General features: G+C 38.3%; 1 protein-coding gene across 1 annotated transcript; it reads left to right on the top strand.

Moving 5' to 3' along the window:
* Nucleotides 1-971: 971 nt before the first annotated feature.
* DIRAS2 (DIRAS family GTPase 2) lies at nt 972-20888 on the top strand. The gene is made up of 2 exons (XM_027790108.2): nt 972-1231; nt 16989-20888. The coding sequence occupies exon 2, from the start codon at nt 17022-17024 to the stop codon at nt 17619-17621; it is 600 nt and encodes a 199-aa protein (XP_027645909.2). The 5' UTR covers nt 972-1231; nt 16989-17021; the 3' UTR covers nt 17622-20888.
* Nucleotides 20889-23320: the final 2432 nt, after the last annotated feature.

The raw sequence follows: 23320 nt of genomic DNA on the forward strand, positions 1-23320 counted from the left end.
CTTTTTGGTTTCAGGATATTAATTAACCAATTCTCCAAGCACATGGGATTAAGATATTGCTGAGAAGTGGTGACAAAAGCAAAGGCAGGGGTTTGCTGCCAGGCTGTAGGAGCAGGCCTGTGGCGCAGAGAGGCACATGCTTTGATCTACAGCTGGCTGCCTGGAAGCCTGTAAAAACAGGGGTCAGAATTGATCTGTACCAGAAGTGCACAGTAGCGCGAATAACTGCCTCAGGGAGTATTGACCAGGTCATTTTGTATCCTAATACACTTATACTTCTGTAAGACACAAATGGAGTGGAGAACCCTTTTCATTTCTGCATTTGGCAAAAGCATTAACACGATGAATGAGTCTTTCTTAAAAACAAGGAAAACAAACACATCCCTTACAGAGAGTGGAATTTGTCACATCATACCAACTGTTGGGAGCTAGCTGGTCAGCCCATCCTTCTTTCAGTTTCAGGTGGGTGAAATTCTGAGGGGGTGTGTTGGACAAAAGCTATCTGGGTTTTTGGTTTTTTTTTTCATATTGGATATCTACTATATTTCTGCAAATAAATATTAGACCTAAAGGATGAATTTCTCAGCTAGTATAAATCAGCACAGCTCCATTGATTTGTATAGGGCTATGCTGGCTTATGCCCACTAGGCATTAGCCTCACCAAAGGCGTTGTAATCTTTTTAAAGTTAAGGGAACAGGCTTGTTCCATGTTTAGGTGCTGAAAGAAAGAGAGAGTTATGGACACAGAGTAACGTAAACTACAACTTTAAATGACAAACTGCAGGATATTTGGAGGGCTTAAAGACTAACTGCAAAAATCTACTACATTTGTTGAGAAAGCCACAAAATTACAGCCTATATACATATACTTTTATATATATATTCATATATATTCCACAATTACTCAGTAGGTGGCAGTTAAAAGCCTGGATGAGCTTTGCCGTTGCCATTTAGGCAGTAGCACCAGCAGATGCTGGAGTCAGTCCATCTGTAAAAGCAGAAAGAGAGAGGCTGCAATCAAGCCAACAGGCGCATTAGCCACGGCCCAGGCACTGGGGAGTCAGTAGGAGAGGAGCAGCACAAGTGAAAGCAGCAGGCGAAAGAGCTGCAGCCCCTTGATTAAGACAGGGACTCCTTTTTGGTGGAGGAAACCCAGAGCAGAGGGGGTGAACAGCCGGTGCAATGACAGGCAGAAACTGAGGAGCATTTGGAGCTTTCTGTTCCTACACAGGTAAAATTTTTTCCATTGTTTTTCTGCATTGTCTTGTAAAATAAAAATAGCTTTGCATTGAGAGTAGAGGTCTTTATCGCCTTTGGCCAAAATCCACAGTCCTCACTCAGGCAAAATTTCCGCTGAAGTCAGTAGAGTTTTGTGTGAGTTATGACTGCAATATTTGATCTAAGCATGTATCTTAGGTAGAGAACATGGCATGCTGTAAGCTGGGGCTGACAAGAAGCCAGAGGTTGGTCATATGCATACTGACCAGTTAAACATCATTTTTCTGTGTGCTGGGATGCTAGTAAGGGCTTCATAACCTTTTTTTAAAACTGTCTTTCATTAAAACTCAATGTGCTGGATTTTGCCCTAGTTTAAACTGCTGCCACTGCAGTGCTTAAGGGGAGATGCATTTTTTTTTAAATGAAGGCTACATTTTAATTTATACGATGAAAGAATCAAAAATGTTGAGTCTGAATAAAATAAGACCAGGTGTTTGTTTCTTTGAAACAAATACAACTTTGCAGCATTCCACTGACAAACAGGCAATGTTTTATTTGTGCAGTAGATTGTGCCTCTTTCAATTGAAAGAAAGAAAATAAATCATGAAAGGCCATTGTCCAGTATTTGTGAGGGACTGAATTAAATTTGATAATACTTCCTTTCTTGCTATCTTCCCTGTGAAATGTGGGATGCTCTATATGCTGCAGCACTCAGTCACAGTTGGGTGAGCCCAGAATGGGGCAACTTATTTGATGTATTTTGTTTTTAAAGCATTTCCTGAATGTCTTGTTTTCATGAATACGTAGTCATACATGAATATATATATGCCTGTTTATAAATGCACACACACAGGTATGTAATATGTACATCCCCATACCTTTCCATATAAATGAAGATGTTGCAACTAATTTCTGTTATACCTCTGCCAGGCTTTACAGTTTACGGTATCTAGAATGTTTGCAGGTTTCATAATTATTAATTCTGGATCAGAGGGCTATTTTGCCTTGCCTCCTACCTCCCTTTTACTTTTCTGACTTAGGGACTTCACTCATGTTCAGGAGCTGCCCCACAGGGTCTTGCCGTGCCTACTAAATGCAGTAGTGCCCAATTCTCTCAGAATGGCATCTGTGCCATTGTTCAGGGACTATGAAATGTGGTATCCCTTGAGGTTTCATGCTCTCTCACACACTGCACACATTCCTGAGGCTTTTGCATGAAGAACTGTTTAAACATGGAAAAGGTTCAAATACACAGCTGCAAATCAATGGCCCCATGGAACTGGGGGAATGATTGCAGTTTACAGCTATTTATTTCTATCCCTGGTGTCCAGGTTTCAGCTGGGGTAGAGTTATTTTCTTTTTAACAGCTGGTGCAGTGCTGTGTTTTGGATTTGATATGAGAATAGTGGTGATGACAGATGTTTTTAGTTGTTGCTAGGTAATGTTTCAACTAGATCAAGGACTTTTCAGTTTCTTAGGCCCTGCCAGTGAGAGGGCTGGAGTGGCACAAGAACTAGGGGTGGACACTGCCAGAACAGCTGACCCAAACTAGCCAAAGGGATGCTCCATACCACAAAGAGTCATGTTCAGTATATAAACTGGGGGGACATGTCTGGGGCTTCCTGATCACTGCTTGGGGTCTGGCTGAGCATTTGTTAGAGGGTGGTAAGCAAGTGTATTGTGCATCATTTGGTTTCTTTTCTCCCTCCCCTTTGGATTTTGTTCTTTTCCCCTTCTCCCTCCTCTTCATTATAATTACTATTGTTATTATTGTTGTTTTTATTTTATTCTATTTCAATTATTCTATTGCCCTTCCTGATTCTCCTTCCCATCCCTTGTCGTGGGGTGGGGGCAGGCAGCGAGCATGATACTTAGTTACCAGCTGGGGCTAAACCATGACACCTGGGAATAGTGAAGAACAAATGGGTTTAAATAGACTGTGAATACACTTAGGCTGCAAAGTTTGAAACAATTAGCAGCAAGGTTCTGAAATTACCTTCTTGTTGAGGCAATAGAAAGAAAGTGTTCTAAATGTGTTTTACTTGGAACTTGGTGGAAGGGATTATGTGAAATGGTTGCCTGTAATGGCAAAGAACTGGATCTGATAATCCAGGTTTCTTTCAGTACTAAACACCATTCATACTTTTCACTGGAAGTTGCCTACATTCAAAAGTCTCTTTGCAAGTGGGTCAAGGTCTTTAAAAACACAGTTTTCCACACATCTCACACCAGAGACAAATGAAAGCCTATTTCTTTTCTACATTGTGCTGCACTGTTGTTTACACCAGCAGACAAATAAGGTGTGATGGTCATCAAGCTGAATAACATCCCTTTCTCACAGTGCAAGTTCTTTGTAAGATGATTGGAGTTCAGAAGCACAGCTCCTTCTGGCCAAGTCGTCAGGATTTTATTACACCAGCACTGCAGTCTCTGTAGTACCAACAAAACCAGTGGATAGCATATAAACTCATAATGCTGTTTCTGAAGTTGTTACTAGTGCTATTTCTAGTTTCCTTTCAGGATGACCTGATAACTTCCTTTTGTGCTAACCAACACACCTGTCTATCATGGTTTAACCCCAGCAGCAACTAGATACCACATAGCTGTTCACTTACGCACCCTACTCCACTGCCCCCCACCCCGCCACAATGGGATGGGGAGGAGAACTGGAAAAATCTAAACCCCATGGGTTGAGGTAAGAACAGTTTAATGAAATAATAATAATAATAAAAGAAATAATAATAGAAATAACAATAATAATAGTAATAATAATAGTAATGAGAAGGGAGATAACAAAAAGAGAGAAAGAAATAAAACCCAAGAAAAACAAGTGATGGACAATACAGTTTCTCACCACTTGCCGATCAATGCCCAGCCAGTCCTTAGGCAGTGATCAGCCCCTCCTGGCCAGGTCCCTGCAGTTTATATACTGAGCATGACATTCTATGGTATGGAACATCCCTTTGGCTAGTTCAGGTCAGCTGTCCTGGCTCTGCTCCCTCCCGGCTGCTGGTGCACCTGCTCACTGGCAGAGCATGGGAAACAATAAAGCCCCTGATTTAGAGTAAGCACGACTTAGCGACATCTAAAACATCAGTGTGTTATCTACTTTATTCTCATACTAAATCCAAAATACAGCACTGTATTCACTACTAGGAAGAAAATTAAATCCGCCCCAGCCAAAACCAGGACAAGATCCAAGCATCATGTGTGAAAAAGCAAAAACTCACACTTCCATTGTGACTGAGTGTGTGTAATTACCTCAAACTTAGCTTATATTAAAAACGCACAATAAACAGTATTCTGGTTCAAAGATGTTCCTGCAGAATGACCACATTCAATTCCATATTCTCTTTTCCTCTACTTCTTTCTTTTTATAATCTGATCCTTCTCTTGTTTTTTTATGTTTTTGATTTGTATACTACATTGGATTGCTTTCAGTTTGCAGTAAATCTCAGTAACTATTATGTAATATATAATAAACTGCATTCGAATGTTCCAGCTCCCGCAAGCCACGTGAGTACCAGGCCCTTTGTAGACTTAAATAAAACAGTATTCATTGCAGTACATTTGGTTTGGTATATAGGGCTGATTCAAAATAGTTTTTAACTTTCCCATTTATACTTTGTATTACTAGGCCTAATTGAGCAATTCTCAGTATTACATAAAGGGAGAAAAATGGCATTTTTGTGAAACATGCATACAAACTGTTAGCAATATTACGTTCCCTTTTAAAGTAACAATTTCCTTAAGTGTACTAGGAAAAAAAAATATTGGAAATTTTTTTCATATATTTCTGTTTTATTCTGCACCCAAACAAAGGTTGCTAAGTATCAATGAACAAGTATTTTCACTGCATTCTTTTTTGTTGCACTAAAGTTAAAATGTGCATTAACTTATCTTACTGCCTGGAAAGGCAGTAGAAAAGACCCACCAAGTGACAATGCAACTGTACATATGAATTGAAACAGAACATTCTTTATTTTGCCTTTTTGAGAAAACAAATATTGATTTGTTTTCAACCACAAAATATTGATTACTGTATAAATGAGTATCCAAGGAAGACAAAAGCAATGTCAAAAAGGGTGTGTCAAGTCTGTGACAGACACATTTTTCCACTCACACCAAGGTCAGGAGCACCACCTGTCAAGCAAACAAATTTGAGTTAAATGTTAGACTTCTGTATTGGTGATGAAAATCAGTCTCTGATTTCTCTGACTGTGCAGGGCTGCAGTACGCTATGGCAGCAAAATGCAATCACCCTCACCCTCACTGAAGGTAATGGAATTGGTTTTAGTTGAATCTGAATAAATGTCAATGAAGTTATGTCAGCCATTTAGTATCTGCATTTAAAGTAGGTATGTTGTAAAGCACTTCTATGAAAAAGCAAATCCATTCCTGGACTGCAAATATTTTCTTCCCAAAATGTCCAGTAGTTCTGACTTAATGTGAAGCTAAGAAAAGGAGACTTCCTTTTATTTATTTATTTTTATATTCTTCCCTGAAAATCTAGGGAAATTTTTATCTGTTCTGTAAAGTTAGTAATTTAAATAATCAAATAAGAGCTACCATCAACTGGTAAATTATTGCTGTAAACCCAACTCAAAAACATTAGCGTTTTCCCAATTTGTTCACTCAAACATTAAAATGCTACCATGTGTTACTGGGAAATTATTTTTTAATCTTTAGAATATAGTTTTCATAATTTTGTCTACAAGGAAAAGAAACATGAATTGTGAATAAACTACTCTGAAGGCTAAGCCTTCTTTTTTCGTAATAGAAAGTACTGAAAGCCAGGGCAGTGATGAAAATTAGTATGAAATTGTTTTTCTCATTAAAAATAATTTTAAAAAACCCGGTAAGTATTCAGTTTTGTGGAAGTCTTGCAATGTAGATTTGCGAATTAAATTTTAAAGAAAATACACTTTAAAGTAAAAAGAAAAAATATATAAATTTCCCCAAACCAGGTTATGATAAATTGCACATCATAGACAGCAAATAGCTTCTTGTAAAGAGGTAGAAACTCCTATCAGAAAGTTGTCATTCCTGTATCATACCCACAGTTATACTTTAATTGCTGGTTTTCAACCTTTTCTGATTTGCAGAAAATTTTCAGTGTAAACACAGGCTTCTTAGTAGTGCTTGGAAGCATATCAACAATGAGATTACATTACTTAATTACTTGTCAGAGTTCCTTCTGGATCCTGAAACCTGCTACATTAACTTATTCACAAGTTATTGCCCAACAAACCAGTTGCAAAATGTATTATATTGGCTGGTAGGGTTTTTGGAGGGCTTACCTCGCGCAATTAGGACAAGAAAACAAATACTGATATTCTCAGTATAAGCCACATCATTTTGAAAGGGGTGTTATTTGGGCTGTGGAAGAGTATCAGGCCTGTTTCAGTAGTCAGGATAACAACCAAGCTATCCTTTCCAGCCCAACAAGGAAAGATAATTATAGAAGTTATAATTATATGTCAGAAGCCCTTAACCTTTAATAATTCTGCTTCTATAGAAGATTTGTGCAAATAGTCTGAAACTGACATTAAAGAATTGAGGTCTACAGTGGAAAGGCAAAAGGGCCACTGCTCTTTGTACAATTTCCTCTGCTGAACGGAAGCAGTCTTCCATGGATGTATGGCTTTTCTGTGTAAAGACACACATTTATAAGAAACTAGCTTGTTGCTTATGCTTGGATTTTTATCATGAATCTCCCAGTATATGGAATTTCACATCCAAAGCCTCTACGGTCAAATGATTATTTGGGATATTTTCCTTCTTGGTTTGGTGGCTGGTGTATTGGGGTTTTTTTTAGTGGTTTATATGTTCTAACTTTCTCTATTCAGGAAAACTTAAAAGCCACAACTTTTTTCCATAAGATGCCCAATAAAAAGTCACCTATTTTGGCTAGTGGACATCTGGAGAAGCAGAAATTCACTACAGTATGTAAAGTTATAGCTAGCTGCCAAAAGTAGATTAGCCTGCTATTAAAAAATGAGGGGCTGAAAGGTCAGACTGAGTCTCTGATCCCGCCTTTATGTGAGTGACAAATTCCAGTTAATAACCCTACTGCTCTACCCCATGGCATAGTGTCCTACATGTTGAAAGGTGGACATAAAATGTTTTAAGTTGATCTTTCTATCTTTACTCAGGTAGATTAAATCTATTGAAAACTGAACAAAACCTACAGTGTTGGGTCTGTTAAGCTGGGAAAAAAACTCAAAAAAATCAGTCCCAGGGAGAGTTGAATACAGTGTTGTTATCTTGACATTTTTATTTCTGTGTGTGAATTCATGAATACCTAACTACACATCCACAAAGGCTTCCGAGTTATTTGTCACTGAGTTTTGACTGTAAGCACTTGAAAGATTAAGATACTGGTTTACCAAAATGCTTGAGTAGATAAGAGTAGTTCTGTTTAAGTCAATGAAGTATCTAACATACCTAAGGTAAAACCTGAGTTTAAACAGGAACTAAGTCATTAAACTTTCCTTTTCCTAATTTTAAGATTAGCCAATTCACTAAATAAAAAGTGGCAATCAGTAGGACACCTGTTCACCCTGGGTAAACTTAGCATGTTATTGCTGTTTCTGCATGAAAGGAATGTTTTTTCACTTGGTGTGTTCAATGATGCTGAATCTTGTTTTATGGTAATGGTTCATTAGTACATACCTGTTACTCAGGGTTTAGTTCTGAAAGCTCTTGGACAACAGTAGACCAAATCATTAAAGTGTATTCCTGATTTTAAAGATCTTTGTTGGATCAGGTCCAGCACCTTTTGAATTTTCTGTACATGAATGCTTAGCAGAAAATGGAACCAATAGACCCTTCTGCATTGTTCATTCTTCCATCAGCAGTCCTGCCTTCAACAAGAAATGCCACTTTGGTTAAACTTAGTTTCAGAAACCCATGCTACCTATTGCCCCTGTAGAAAACTCATCTAGTTCTTGTCCCTTTTTTTCCCAGTTCTTTCTTGCCTCGTAAAACTATTCCTGCCATTATCCTTGCTGGCCATATCTTAGCCCAAGAGCCAGTAAATATTTTCTTACTGACAATTATGTATTTGGGGGTTTTGTTTTACCAAGGGATCCATTTGATATAATAATTCATAGGGCTTCAAACAATTTTGAAAAGGTATTGTTTCGTCAAGAAGGTTTTCAACTTCAGTGTGATGAAAATATAAAAATTTTCTAAAGCAGAGCACAACATCTGTGATCACAGAACACTGCAGGGGCTGGATTCTACCTTCTTTACATGGAGATGTTTAGGACAATATTTTGCTTCTTTAAATACAGAAAAAAACTGTGACAAATTATTTTGAAAGGATCCTGTCCTCTCTATTACTCTTCTGTGTTAGGCCAGCAGTATGAAGGGAATCTGTAAAACCTTTCAGAGAACCTCTCTGAAAAAACTTTCCAAAATTGATATCCTGACTTATTACTTAGATTGTATCTGTAGTGTAGCATATGCATTTGTAATGTAGTGAAGAATCTGTCCCAAAATGGAAGAAACACTTTAGCCAACATTGAAAAAGTGGAGCCATTTTTATTTTTCTTCCCTTTTTCTTTTTTAAATATTTGAAAGTAAATATTACAATCACCTAGGCTATACTAGGTCTCCTGAAGGACATACTTTGTCTGCTGACATTCTGGTCATGCAGGGCTGTTTATCTTTCTACTTTGTCTCAGCCCTATCAAGTTTTGTACAGGCTGAGCCACTGCTTTCATGTCAGTTAGAAAATTCTAAATGATGAATTTTCTATGCAAATTCAAACAGTTCAAATGTTGTAGAAAGTCTAACTCTAAACGAGAAACTGTTTCCGTCAAGCCAAACTGAATTTGTAGTTTGAATTTTTGCTTCCTATGCATATGTTGAATAAGAAGAGTGCCTGATTTTATCTTTTACTTTCACATGAACAAGTAAATACTATAACAAGGACAGTGTGTCAGAGGAAAGCACTCAACTCTTTACTTCCACGGAAGATGCCATTTTGTCTCTAACTTAATCTGGTCTGCTTTCTTCTGGCTGATGGTACAAAATACTAAGTTAACATTGCTTTTCTCTCAAAGTATAGTTGAGAAAAACTCTTCTTTTTTTGCCATGGCCTTTTATGTCATCCAGTTTTGTATTGACTCTGAAAATAAATCTGGAACTCCAAAAACCTCGTGTTCTTTCACATCTTTTTTTGGCCACACTCGGTAACTTCTACACAGATCTTGAAGTTAGATCATTACACTGCTTTCAACGTCCAATAGCTGAATGCTGTTTGGTCAATAAGACTTGTTATATTGGAACATTTCCATGCCACTTCTAGCTGCTGCACCTACACTGACCTGCCCAAAATCACTGATTTTCTCAATCTTTTGTCCACCGTAAACAGCCTTTATATCACATGAATGCTATATATGAAGACTTTACAGTGTTCAATTATACTACAGTTAAGCCCAAGGTAAAAAAAAAACCAACCCCCAAAAAAAACATGACAAGAATGTACACCATTTAAGCATTTTCTTAAGGACTTTGCTGAACTGTGTTTGCTGAACCTACAGGTCACACAAACAGTGCCCAACTTCCTTTTTACGGTAACTACTTTACACAGCACTAAGACAGCTTTCTTTCAGTAAACCAGTATGTTAGCGCTTGGACATTCAGTGCTGGAAATCTTGAAGTGGATTTAATCTTCACTGATCATGCAGTATTGCCGTTATTTTGAAACGCCATTCTTCACCATCCTCCAGCATTAATTGAAAAAAATGTTAACACTGGGCAAGATTCAGAGACCAATTGCATAAAATTTTGTTTAGAGGGACTTCTATCATGAGCTTTTAGACTAACGGAAAACCCAAGCTATTACTATGAAATAACAGCAAAACTGGTGCTAGAGTCTAAGAAGTTTCTGGAGGCAACTAATTTAACCAATTACCAACATTTCAGCAGCAGCAGCATAATCACCTTTCCTAAAGCAATGAGATGCTTCTCAGAGAGTCATCATTAGTTGGAACAGCTGTAGGCAAAGAATTCTTTTTAAGAATAAAGTAAGACACTTTGTTCAAACTGCACTGAAGACAGTGAAAAAGCCCAGAGAAATCTTAGGTCAAATGGCTTAATGTTCTCTGGCACTGCATAAATACCTTGAGCAAAATATAGTAAATTGCTGCCTTCAAATCCCACATCACACTGTTTTGTGAAAGACTTCTTTGCATTTCAAGACTTCCACCAGGTTTTTTCATAGGGAGAAGGTATGACCTGAAATATCTGACACACCTCTCTATATTTTTGCCTTGTTAAGGTATCTAAAAAGTTAGAGCAATCAGGAATAAATAATATTTAGCCTAATATTTGTTATCCAATGATGTCTGAATAGTATCTACTAACACAAAGATCACAGACTTAAATTCAAGTGCAAGGAAGTCACCAATACATAGATAAACATTTAGAAAAAAAGGCATGATGTTGCAGTAACTTACCAAGCTGTAACTTTGAAATGGCAAAGCAAATGCAGGAAGTGGTTTTAGTCTAAATGCATTAATTTTAATTATCATCATTAGTATTGTCAATCCATGCATAGCGACTTATGTTAATATGACTTGGCCAGTTGTCCTCCCATTTTATGTAAACATGTAAAGCAAAAAGAGAAGGTATTTTGAATAGATGCTTATATCTGGCCAAGGCTTTGTTCAAATATCAATGACACAGGCACTAACAGTGTGAAAATATTCTTCTTTATTAACAAACATGGCAAGAACAACACCTGTATAAAAGCCAGAGCTGACATCAATCAAAAGTGCTACAGCTTTTACTCAGTGAGGAAGTCACAATTTACACTAGCTGATTGTTGAGAAGCAGACTTTCAAAGAACACTTTGTTCAGCATGAGAATAAAAATATGCTTTCCACATGGATTAGAACCTCATGTTGCAAGAAAAAGCTGTTTTAACTGTTACCATTTTGTCTTCAAACACATCCAAATTTCCTTCGATTTGAAAAGACCAAAGCAAACCAAGCAAAGAAAAAGAAAAAATAATGAAAAAGAGCATTTTGTAGTAAAAGTTGAAGACACTAGAAGTAAGAAAATCCCCACTCTTTAAGTCCAAGATCATTGGCAAATATGGTGAAAATACTCCCCAAGAAATGCCTGTTTATATACGTAATGGACAAGTAAAAACTTGCAGAGCTCTTTTTCCCTCCTGTGTATTAGTAATGTGTGCTTTTTTTCACATTTGGTGTGGTGAAATGCCCATTAACCTTACAAACATGCTGAAATCCATCTCATGTATATCTACATTTGGTATTATTCTTCACCTTGCACTTTGTGTCTTTGCATGATGGTCTCATCACTGGAAGCCTGATGGATTTTTAGTTTAAATTGATGCAAGCTTTTGAACTAAATGCATTGCATGTAAATTATTGGATTTCCATCATAACAATGACAATATAAACAGAGACATCTCCTTAAACACTTAAAAAAACCCCCAAAATCAGTAACTGATATGAGATGATCTTACTTGAGGAAAAAGAGCTTTCAGGAAATCAATACATAGTATCTGACAATTGCTGTATTGCACATCAGACTGACATGTCAGTAGGATATCTTAAAACCTCAAGAACTGGATCAGTGAAGATGCAATCAAAGCCTCTGATTCCAGACAGCACACGTAGTATCAGGTTGTTTTCTAAAATGTATACTACCCTAAAAAATACCACCTAGCCAAAAAACATTCAAAGAAATGTGCAACCTGTGACATTTCATGGAAGTCTAACAATACAAATGTGGTTAAATCCTTTTGCAACAAAACAAAACTGTGGAAACACTGGAGAGTGGGCAATTTTTTTTCTATACAAGCTTTCAAGTACAAACTGGATGGGCTCACCAGCTAGGAGATTCTCATCTCATATTACTCTAAGGGTAAGTATTCAAGGAGATTAATTTTCACAAGTTATTTTTCAGCCTCTCTAAACATTTTGCCTTCTATTATATGTGTTATTCATGGCTTAAATACAAACATAAGAATCAGGTCATAAATAAAATTGATAGAAAAGTTAGTCCATTATTAAAGATAAGTGATAACTATGGAGATCCAGTGGCTAAATACAGGATCAATGACATCAATTTAGTAAATGCTAACACACCCACATGTAATTAGTCACCCAAAAAACATGAAGAGTTTCAGCTATCAAGTCTATAATCCGTAGTGCAAGGTAGTTTGTTTAAACATTTTTAAATACCTCTTTTTGTTATCACTATATAACAAAATAACCGATTGTGTATCAAAATGACTCAGTCCTTGAACTGTATCCTCCTGTCAGAACAGCTCTTCAGTTCTTTACCTGGCATGTCAGAAACAGCTAAGAAAGGAACAGCATAAAGGTCTGTCGTTGAGTTTGAACTGGAAGCAGCCTTTTATCCCAGAGAATAGCCCCGTTGGCCTCAGTCACAGCAGCTGAGCTAGAGCAACTCAAGCCTTGCACAAGTGGAGCATCTGCAGAAAACAGAGGTAAATCAGCAGAGGTATATGGAGACTCACTAACTTGCTGAACTTTGCAACCAACAAATAATGAAGGGTGTGGATGCAAGTTATAAAATGTGCTTCGCCTTTTTAAGTGAGCATAGTTTTGTTAAAGTAATGTGTCACAGGATGATAGCAATTTTTTTCACTGATGTAGTCCATGAAGTAACAAAGGCAGCAAATGAGGATTTATTAGGCATAAACTCCAGAATAAGTCAGCTTTAAAGTGTAAAATGCAACTGCTGTTCTCTATGTGTAGATTATGAAACAGAGAGGTTCTCAAGGTATGAATCAGGGAGGATACTGTACATCTGAAAAGTCAAACTTCTCTCAAGTTAATTTTCCCTTATCCGCACTGGCCAGAATACTGAACACTGATGAAACAATGTGCTACTTTGCTTTGTCCTGTTGTGCGTTTTAGTTAATATATTTTAAGACAAAGAAAACCCAATGCACTCATAGGGCGGTATGAAATGCATTAGGTTGGGTGCCTGTGCAGCACAGCCACACAGAATGGTTTTCACTGCAGGAGGATCTCTGACCAGACGCACACAGAGAATGTAAGCACACGGTAAAAACTAGGGAAGCCTTTCCCTGGTGTGATCTGAAAGCCTTGTCTGAGCTTATTGCGGTTTTTGCTTTGAGCAGGACAAAAATTAAAATAATCTGAGTTTTTAATCTTGGTAAAACGGAGGATCCGTAGGACTAACAGACCTGCATGTGGGACAGACCAAACAGCGACTGAGGCTGCTGCTCCCCCGCAGCAGCACAGGCTGGGGAGCAGCTCCGCGGGAAGGCCCTGGGGCCGTGGTGGGGACCACACGGGCACGGCCCCGGCGGCAGTGCGGGCCCGCCGTGCCCCGGGCGGTGGGTCGGGGGGCGATAACCCGCCCCCGCGCAGCGCTCGGAGGCAGCAGCCGCGCAGTGTCTGTTGCGGCGCCCCCGGCAGGGGACACGGCCGGCGGCCCGGAGCGAGCTCCCCTGCGGGCCCGAGGCGCCGTGCGGGCTGGGGGCTGGGGGCTGGGGGCTGGGGCCGGGCCGCCCGGGGGCAGGCACCGCCCGGGGGGGCACCGGGCAGCCCCTCCGCGCCTGCGGGAAAGCCGTCGGGAAGATGAAGTTGAACCCTTCACAGCAATGGGCACTGGGAGGAGGAGGGGTGACAGGCATGAGCTGCAACACAAATAGTTCGGATTAGATATAAGGGAGGGAAAATCACGCTGAGGGTAATTCAGCAGTGGAGCAGGTTGCCCAGAGAAGCTGTGGGAAATACTGGAAGTTTTCAGACTCTGACAGGACAGAACAACTCTCTAGTCTCATGGCTGACCCTGCTGTGACCAGCAGTGACCAGAGACCTTCCAGCCTGAATTATCCTGTGATTCTATGGTCATTTCTATAGCCACTCTGCAAAATCTCCCTCAGCAACAGTTGTGCTCTTCTTACCACTACAAAGTTTTCCTGTTGTCTAATGTGAATCTATTCTACAACCTAAGCCCATTATTTCCACCTTTTTTCCACTACTGGTGCACACTATCCCTCTTTGCAACAATTTATTATGTATTTGAAGATTAGCTACCATGCCATTTCAGGTTCCCTTAGAAGCTTTTCAGATGCTTAATACTTCACACCATTAAGTGCCACATTTCAATTTGTTCTAACATTTGAGCAACTATATATGGCAGTTTCTTGGAGATTTCTGAGTATGCTTAAAGCATGAAGTTTAATATAGCAGGATTACAGTCAGATAGCTTTAAAAAAATTATTTCTCTACTCTGTATTTCACTGATTTTCATAGTGCATTTTTTCTCACCATGTCATACTTCCCAGACTACATATTACCTGATTGTGCAACACTTAAGCTGCTTCTGAGGTGAAACAGCTATGATTTTCTCTCTTGCCTTTTTGCTCACAAAAATTATTAAACTATAATTCTTATCGTAGCTCATCCTATGCAGTCACCCACAACATGCAGTCCTACAACTGTTCTGAATTTGCGTGCTTACAGCTCGCACATACAGGTTTATTCTCAGTGGAAAATTGTCCTGCTAGCTTCCTCTGTTCTCATTTCTTGCTAGCTACTTTGGTTTTGCTTATTTTCTCAACAGCATGAGCTGGTCATCCATTTTCCTTGTTCCTCAGAGGATTTTCCCTCTTACATAAACACATATACCAGTGTTCTCTGAGACTACCCTTCTTTCCATTCTTTGAATTCTGCTGTCAGAGAGAAAAACTTTTGCTTCAGTGCCTCAGGATGAACACTTTTATTTATCAATCTTTCCTATATTTAAACAGGTCTCTGAAAGTGACAGTGACTGCAGCATAGGAGAGAAGGAAGGGGTGAAGCTGCCTTCTGCCTGAAGCCCATCTGGGCAGGCAGAGCTGTGACAGCGTCTCCACTTTGCCTGAGGATCAGCATCCCCAGTTGCCCTGATTATTCTGCCTATGGTGTGGCAGATGAGGAAGTGCAACTCCTTCATTCAACACATTATGTAAAGACAGATGTTTTCAGCTTTCAGACATTAGAATTAGGACAGAATAGGATGCCCTGGACAAGAAGGATAACAAAATCAGGGTATGCTTGAACAGAAAAATGAAGACATTAGTGCAGCATGGGCAGACATAGCTTTAATCTAACTGGCACAGGCTGCAACAGCATCAAAGATGCAAAAGCACAAAATTCAGTGTGGGCTGGCAACTGGGATAAGGTCATGGGGGCTCCACTCACATCCATACCTCTACAGCACCAATCCTATTCTCCCTGTGCTAAACAGGTTAAGGGTAACTTAAAATCTTGCCCCACAATGCAATCACTCTTCCTGCTGCAATGAAGAAATAGCTTGAAGGCTTTCTTTATTCAGTAAGAAATACCTTTGGGTTGTTCTGCATTAGCTGCTACTCAGGAAACAGTGCAACAGACAAATTCAATTACCTTGGACCATTAGAGCACTTGGACAAGGTTCCCTATTAAATCAGCCCATTTTCCTAAGGGCAAATACAGGTGCAGCAAATTTCGCAGTTTGTTCCACACATATTTTTTTCTGTATCTAGCTTCGGTTTGAAAAGTAACAACATCCTAGACCTGTTTCAACTTCCAGGGTTTAATTTTTTAGTCTTTATTTGCTTAAATATCACTAAATATAAAGAGACTCGTACGTGCTGTGTACCTAATGAACTCCTACTGATGCGAGGACAAATTCATCTTCACATTTATTTCAATGAATTCCAAAATGACTACAGCTTGCAGCCCTGTGAAAGCTTTACTATTTCCATTATTAATAATGATGACAATTATTTGTGGTCCTACAGATTACAGACAGGTTTTGTCAAGGGGAACTGACTTCAGGGATCACAGTTTTGTGACCTTTGACATATGCATTTGCCAACCTTGACAACATAAGCCACTTAAAAATATTGTGAAGACACCTGCACAACCTTTCTGACAAGTGTAGCATGTCTCCAGTCACATATAATCTGCTGTGAAATAAAGATTAGAATGAAATGGCAGACAACATGAACAATTTCAGTTTACCAAAATGAACTCTTTGACCTGAAATGCAAGTGGAAAAACACGCTGAATTGGGGGTGCATGTTCTCAAAGAGTTAGAAACAAAGTACAAAGTACACTTAGTGCTATTGCTGAACAAGCTACAAACACATCTTAGATGTCCCTCAGGAGTGTTCTCCAGTTGTAGTAGAGATAAATTCCCTAACTACTGAAGACGTGGCATGCTTTGAGTAATTGACTGTCATGCATGTGTATATTGGTGTGTTTCAACAATGATTTGAGGAGACTTGTTTTAGAGACAGAAGAGTATTTCAGTTTCTACAATTTGTTCTGGCCTTGGTCTTGCTGGTATACCATTTCCCAGATGCAGCTTTTTATCTCTGGGGATATTAGTCCAGTAGGAAGAATACTGAAACTCACAATGTTAATTTAAGATAAATCATACAGTGATGAAGACAGTGCTTTGCTACCAGTGCAGGTAACATTGCATATCCTAAATTTACTATTGAAATAACCTATTTCAATTTAATATTTATTCATAATAATATTAATATAAAATTCATAATAATAATGATCGATAGAAATTTACTATTGAAATAACCCATTCTGTAACCTGCTGCAAGTCTTCTTAAATTATTACAACTTGTGATGACTTATATCACATTCATTTCTTTTCTTGGGAGAGATATCACAAAGTGCATTCTCCACATATGTCTGTATTAATGTCTCTTTTGTTGGTTTTGTCATTCTCTTTCCTAGATCTTTAGCTGAGCAACAGACAAACCAAGAAGCATGCCTGAGCAAAGCAATGATTACAGGGTTGTTGTGTTTGGAGCTGGAGGAGTGGGCAAAAGTTCTTTGGTCTTGAGATTTGTGAAAGGCACTTTCAGAGAGAGTTACATCCCTACCATTGAAGACACCTATCGGCAGGTGATCAGCTGTGATAAAAGCATATGCACTTTGCAGATAACTGACACTACAGGGAGCCATCAATTTCCAGCCATGCAACGCCTTTCCATTTCTAAAGGACATGCTTTCATTTTGGTTTACTCTATCACCAGCCGACAGTCCTTGGAGGAGCTCAAACCAATCTACGAACAAATCTGTCAGATTAAAGGAGATGTGGAAAGCATTCCAATAATGCTGGTGGGGAACAAAAATGATGAGAACCAAAATAGAGAGGTAGACACCAGTGAAGGAGAAGCCATGGCTAAGAAGTGGAAATGTGCTTTCATGGAGACCTCTGCCAAGCTGAACCACAACGTGAAAGAGTTATTCCAAGAATTGCTAAACCTGGAGAAACGCAGGACCGTGAGTTTACAAATTGATGGCAAAAAAAGCAAGCAGCAGAAAAGGAAAGAGAAGCTGAAAGGCAAATGTGTGGTGATGTGAAATTGCATTTTCAGAAGTAGTCATGCAGTCTCACCTGTGTGACAATGCCCATGTAAAACCTATAGACAGCAAACAACCATGCAAGACCCTATTCATTAGTATCTGTTTTAAAAGAAACATTTGGAAAATGAGAAAGTGAGTTACTGTGAAAAAAAACAACAATTAAAATATCATGTACTCTAGCTGTCAGAAAAAGTAAAAGAAAGGCTAGGGTATCTAATTGTAATTTACAGAAGAAAAGAAGTTTCATCCCTAAAATAATGTGAAAGATCTGGAAAATCAACTTCATATTATTTAGATTTGCATATAACTACAAGAGAAGGCAATGTATAATGTTAGAACTAAAACAAAGAAATGGCCATGAAGAAACCTAGAACACATAAATGCATGCTGAGTGGTGTTATCACGCCCTTTAAGAATGCTGTGGACAAACAAGTCTGTGCAATTGTCATTACTGCTGGTGAAGCAGTGTGCATAAGATAGTCTCGGATCTGACAAATAAATGAACAGATTCACACTAAAAGGAAAGATGGGGGTAGCACAGTCAAAAGAAACAGATATTCTCTTTAACCCCACCCCCAGAATAAGATTTCTTTCTAGTATGATGTGGTGTTTGAACTGAAGAATGACGTAAAAACAGCCCCTGTAGGAGATGGAGATCATGTCCTTTTCTGGACCCACCACTTCAAGAGTGACCTGTGCTTCTGGCCCGACTATATTTCAGAAGAGCAGATGTTTGCCAGTGGAGAATGTGAGATTGTATAAAAATGGTGTACATGCAGAAACAGAAACCTTTCCCAGGGAGAACTGGCTGGGGAGTCCCATACAAAAGCTTCTATGGGTAAGGCTCAGTTCAAATGCTGCTTGTGGTTAAATGAACACGTGGTGTGATTAGTGAATGAATGGAATGTTACTGAACTGGTGGTACCCTTGGAGAGGGATTGGTGTAGTATACAAAGTTTTCATTCAAATTACCAGATTATCTGAGTGAAATTCCACTATATTCCAACTAGAGTGGTTTTGCATTCATGCACTATTAGATCTATTGCCTTTATATTGTCTGAAGGGTTTTATATTTACCATTTAAACTCCTGATTCAAACTGCTGTGACTATTTATAGAACCAAATCCTATATCTGGAATTAGGGCCCACAAAAGTCTGTGGGAGATTTGCTGGAATTGGTACTACAGGATTTGGCATATTAACAGTTGCAGTCAGTACTGTGTTGCAATGCAATGCAAAGTTCAGAACAGAAAAAAAAACTGGTTTAAACCACTCTGTCATGGGAAACTGCCTTTCTCAAAACCCTTGGAAGGGGAAAAAGTGTACAAAATGTGAGCTTTTCTGGATCTCTCTCCAAAGCTTTTTAAAAACTACTGTTAATGAGTAAAGTATGTATCCTACTGGTAACAAAGACCATCTAAGATAAAAGAAGCACATACTTTTTAAAAGGACTCATCAAAATTGTATAAGCTACAATTTGCACCTTAGGAACTGCTTTGCAATCATAAAAACAAACTATCATATTTTTCATAAATGCTTATGCCAAAATCATACTATGAGAAAATGCAGTCAAGTACTAGTATTATTAGTATGCATGCTGTTGCATTATAAATATTTTCTAGGAGCTGTTCAAATGCAGTATTTACATTAAAAATTGTTACCCTGTTGCTCTCAGAGTTACTGCTTGCTTACATTCCACCTTTCAAACAGAAGTACACATATTTCACAGGTAGAGTGATAGTATACAGTTCTTTGAGCAAGAACGGCTATTAGCAGTGTCTGGAAAGGAGCACAACTTCTGTCATTCACTCAGAAGAAACTCTGGCACCATTAAAATCAATCTTAACTTCTCAGGTGGTGAAATTGAGGCACCAAAAGAGGAAGCAACTGCACACAGGTACCCAGCACGGTAGTGGCAAACCCAAGAACAAAAGCAGATCTCCTCAGTCCCAGTTCAATGCTTGCTCTGTGTTTGGTCAGACTGTTTCTCCAAATTCTTAAACAGGTTCTAAAATACATAAAGAGACCTGGTATGGTTTATACAGCTAAGTGCATCTATTCCTTGTCAGGCTGTCAATACATCAAATGGTATTTCCAGATCAGGAATGCAAAACATGTAAAAGCACTACACTTAATAAGACTTTTAAAAATGTTTACACATCTACTCTGCTTGTAAGCAAATGGCTGATGATACTCATCTTCACAACACTGGATTCCACTAACGAAACTGGAAAATCAAAAGAATGATCACACTTAAGGAGTAGTGTGGGTCACTTACAGAAGTCAGCAGTACAGAGTTCTCCCACAAATGCTAACACTCCGGTGCCAAAGGTCATAATGCATATCACATGGCTAAGTGGCCAGAATGTAATAATGATAGAAACTCAGAGAAAAAAGGGCCATGTAAGGACAAAGATCCTTTTAAAATTATTAGTTTAACTGGAGGAATTATTTACATAGTAAAGAATCTTGCAGAAATAGAATATAGGGGATCTGAATTTCAGGGCTGAAATTCAGCCTTGGATTTTTTTTTTGGATGTGCCTCATAGCAAGAAAAGGGTAATTGTATTTCACAGGTGGAAATAAAACAAGCTGCCAGTCGGTAAGCTTGAGGACCATTTCCTTTCATTCCTGGTTGATTCCAAGTCTGGTACATAGTAAGACATGAATTATTTCATGGACTTGCATGTGTCAAAGCAAGGCCAGTACAGAAGCAATATTACTCATGGACCATAGACTTGAAATAGAACATATTTTATACCCTTGCATTGTCATCCTAGTTTATACTACTAGATTTTACATATCTTACATACTTGTGAGCTGGTTTAAACATTTGTTTTGCTATTACTTATATGATTTATTTTTTTTAATACAGGGAAAAAAACTGTAAGGTAAATAAAGAAAATACACAGCTTTACTACATTTTCTGTTTTATTTGGGAATGTGATATCAGTATAATTAACTCTTTAATATGTACAGAAAAAATATGACATGTTTAAAACCTGTAAGATCTACAGAGAATTTTAGCACCTAGGAATCATGTTCTAGAAAAAATGACTCTTTACAATGCATGACTTTTATATGTATATATGAAATATTAAGTTATATAGTTATCATAAAAATGTGTTGTTGCAATTTCAATAGAAAATATTTTATTCAAAAACTCTGGATATGGAGTCATTTGTGCCTACAAGTTTCTATGTTTCTGGTGATGTTCTGAACATACAAAATAAAGTTTTAAATGGAATCACAACTTTGGAAGAAGCTTTGTTGATGACTGCATTATGTTTGTTTCACAAGTATATTAAGTATGTATTTTTTAAAACTTGTAAAGGCAAATCTTTAAATCAAAATATATTCTTACATGTTAGGCAGTGTCCTAAAGTCTTCTGCTATACAAATCAGACACCTGACAAGTCCTGAGAGAACTGGAGCAGTACCATTTACCTCTCTTTTATTATACTGGGGCAAACATCTACACCTTCAAAGCAATCTACCTTCATAAAACAGGTTATCAGTGGGTGTTACTTTTAGTCATCAAAAAGCAAAATAGTTCTGGAAGCTAGTTTGTATTTTATTATTTACTTTAAAATAACAACAGATAAAACTTGGTGCTTGTGCAAAATTGAAACTTACTATATGGATCTTGCAATTGTCCTAATTTCTACTAAATTACTGTTGTTTTTATTTTTTGCAAGATTTCCCGCTACTGCATATTATATTATCAGCTGTTGTAAAAAAAATGTCAAATGTAATACTTCAACACTTCTTGCAATTCAGAAGTTGTGGTAACAGTTATTCAGTTAAATAAACATTTCTGTACATAAGTAATAAGAGGGACCAACAAACAAGCTTGAATACATAGGCACATTGGTAGGCATTTGAGCCAGTGATGAAATACTGAGCACTGAATGAAATTTCTTATCCCTGTGAAGTAATTGGACACAGCAGTCCAGAAATCTTTTTAGTAAAAGACACCCCAGGATTCCTAGTAATTCTTATTAATATTTTTTTTCCTTCTAATACACTATCATTTACTATGCTTGTCCTGATTCTGACACAAGCTACTGTGGATTGGTGGATGTGCCAAGTCAGTGTCCTAGGGTTTGCATAGTATAGTCAGTAATTATTTTATGATATTATTTTTATTATAACATATTCCACAGAAACACCACAAGCATTACAAAATTTGTCTGCTCCAAATTTTTTTTCATTGGTTACTACTCCTGTTTCCCACTAGAAAATATTTTCATTGTTGACACATAACCTCATACAAAGTTGTGAATACATACTTACCACATGTAGTTCACTGGCATTTTAACTGGCATGTCCCAGTTCTGTGCACCCACCCTCTGTGCACATTTCCTAATTAATCCACAGGTTTATTTCATGTAGTTGGTGTCTAAAGTCCAACTCCACTAAAACTGCGAAGAAAGGGAGAGCAAGCAGAGCCTGAACACTTTTGAAAATATGTACCTGGGTGCTCCTTGTGAAGGACACAGGTTCTTCTCTGTATTAACAGGAGGAATATGAGGTTTAGAAAAACATTAACACTCTTCTGTTTCATAAAGTTTGCCTTGGTTGAGCACTACTTTTTGTAATGACTCGTAGTGGACCTATTGAAAATCATAAGGGAACTGAAGCACAAAGGAGCATTTAATATTCAGACAGATGTATTTATTCCTCATTGAGATGCCAAGAAATAGCCCACAATGAGTCCTAAATGAGCATCTCTATTCTGGTGCTCTGAAAGCTGTGGATGACAGTGTCTGTCACATGGAAGCTGCCTTTGTATTTGTATCCACTTCAGTAGAAAAAGTAGGAAATACAGAAGAAGTGGTGGTTTTGCATAAAGGGTAAATACTTTTTCCCCTGTATAAAAGAGGAGGATGATCATTTTTCATTAGCTTTCAGAAAGAGATGGGGAGAACACTGAGGTGCCAATCACTCTAATATATATCTGCTTTACAGCAGCTTTTGCTCAATGCTGTTGCAAAGATCCTTTGCCTCTGGTACTTCCCTATTCAAATCAGTTTCTGTTGCTGTCAGCTCAGTCCTTAAAACCAGGCTGTCAGCCTATTCAGTAATTTAGTCAAGGTTCGCGCGCATGTGTGTGTGTGTGTGTGTGTGTGTGTGCGTGCGCGTGCGTGCGTGTGTGTGTGTGTGCGTGTGTGTGTGCCTGCATGTGTGTTGGAAATGGGAACGTCAGAAGATTTTACATGAACTCACTATTTCTTAGGAAATGTTGAGATCAGGGAGGACTCCTAAATGTATTTTCAAAGGGAAAATCAATATTCAGGGTCACACTGAGCTGCAGTAATAAATAGGGCTGTTACTTAAAGCAGTAGATTACACAAGGAGGGCAATTGCTGCTTACTTAGTGATCTAGTTGAACCTGTAACTCCTTATAAAAGCAACTCCACACTGGATGGCTAACTTATATGCTTGTGTAGGAGAATACACTCTTTAGCCACAGAATTTTGGGTCTCTGTTCTTTCCTCTTTAGCACAGAGAGGCCTCAGTTCTTCAAAAGCAGAAACTGCTGGTGGATGTTCAATAATGCTATGCAGCCCTTCCTTGGATTAAGCAGATAGGTGCCTATGGAAAGCATCATTTAAAAGCAGGTAATGACTAAGCCGTTAGCTGAGAAGTGAGTGGCAGGGAGGAGAAAGGTGAGTCTGCTTTCTCACCACTTG

Source organism: Falco peregrinus, chromosome Z, assembly GCF_023634155.1.
Source record: "Falco peregrinus isolate bFalPer1 chromosome Z, bFalPer1.pri, whole genome shotgun sequence".
NCBI classification, from domain to species: domain Eukaryota; kingdom Metazoa; phylum Chordata; class Aves; order Falconiformes; family Falconidae; genus Falco; species Falco peregrinus.

Excerpts from the sequence above, each read along its gene's own strand:
- DIRAS2 (XM_027790108.2), top strand. The coding sequence starts at position 17,022 with ATGCCTGAGCAAAGCAATGATTACAGGGTTGTTGTGTTTGGAGCTGGA.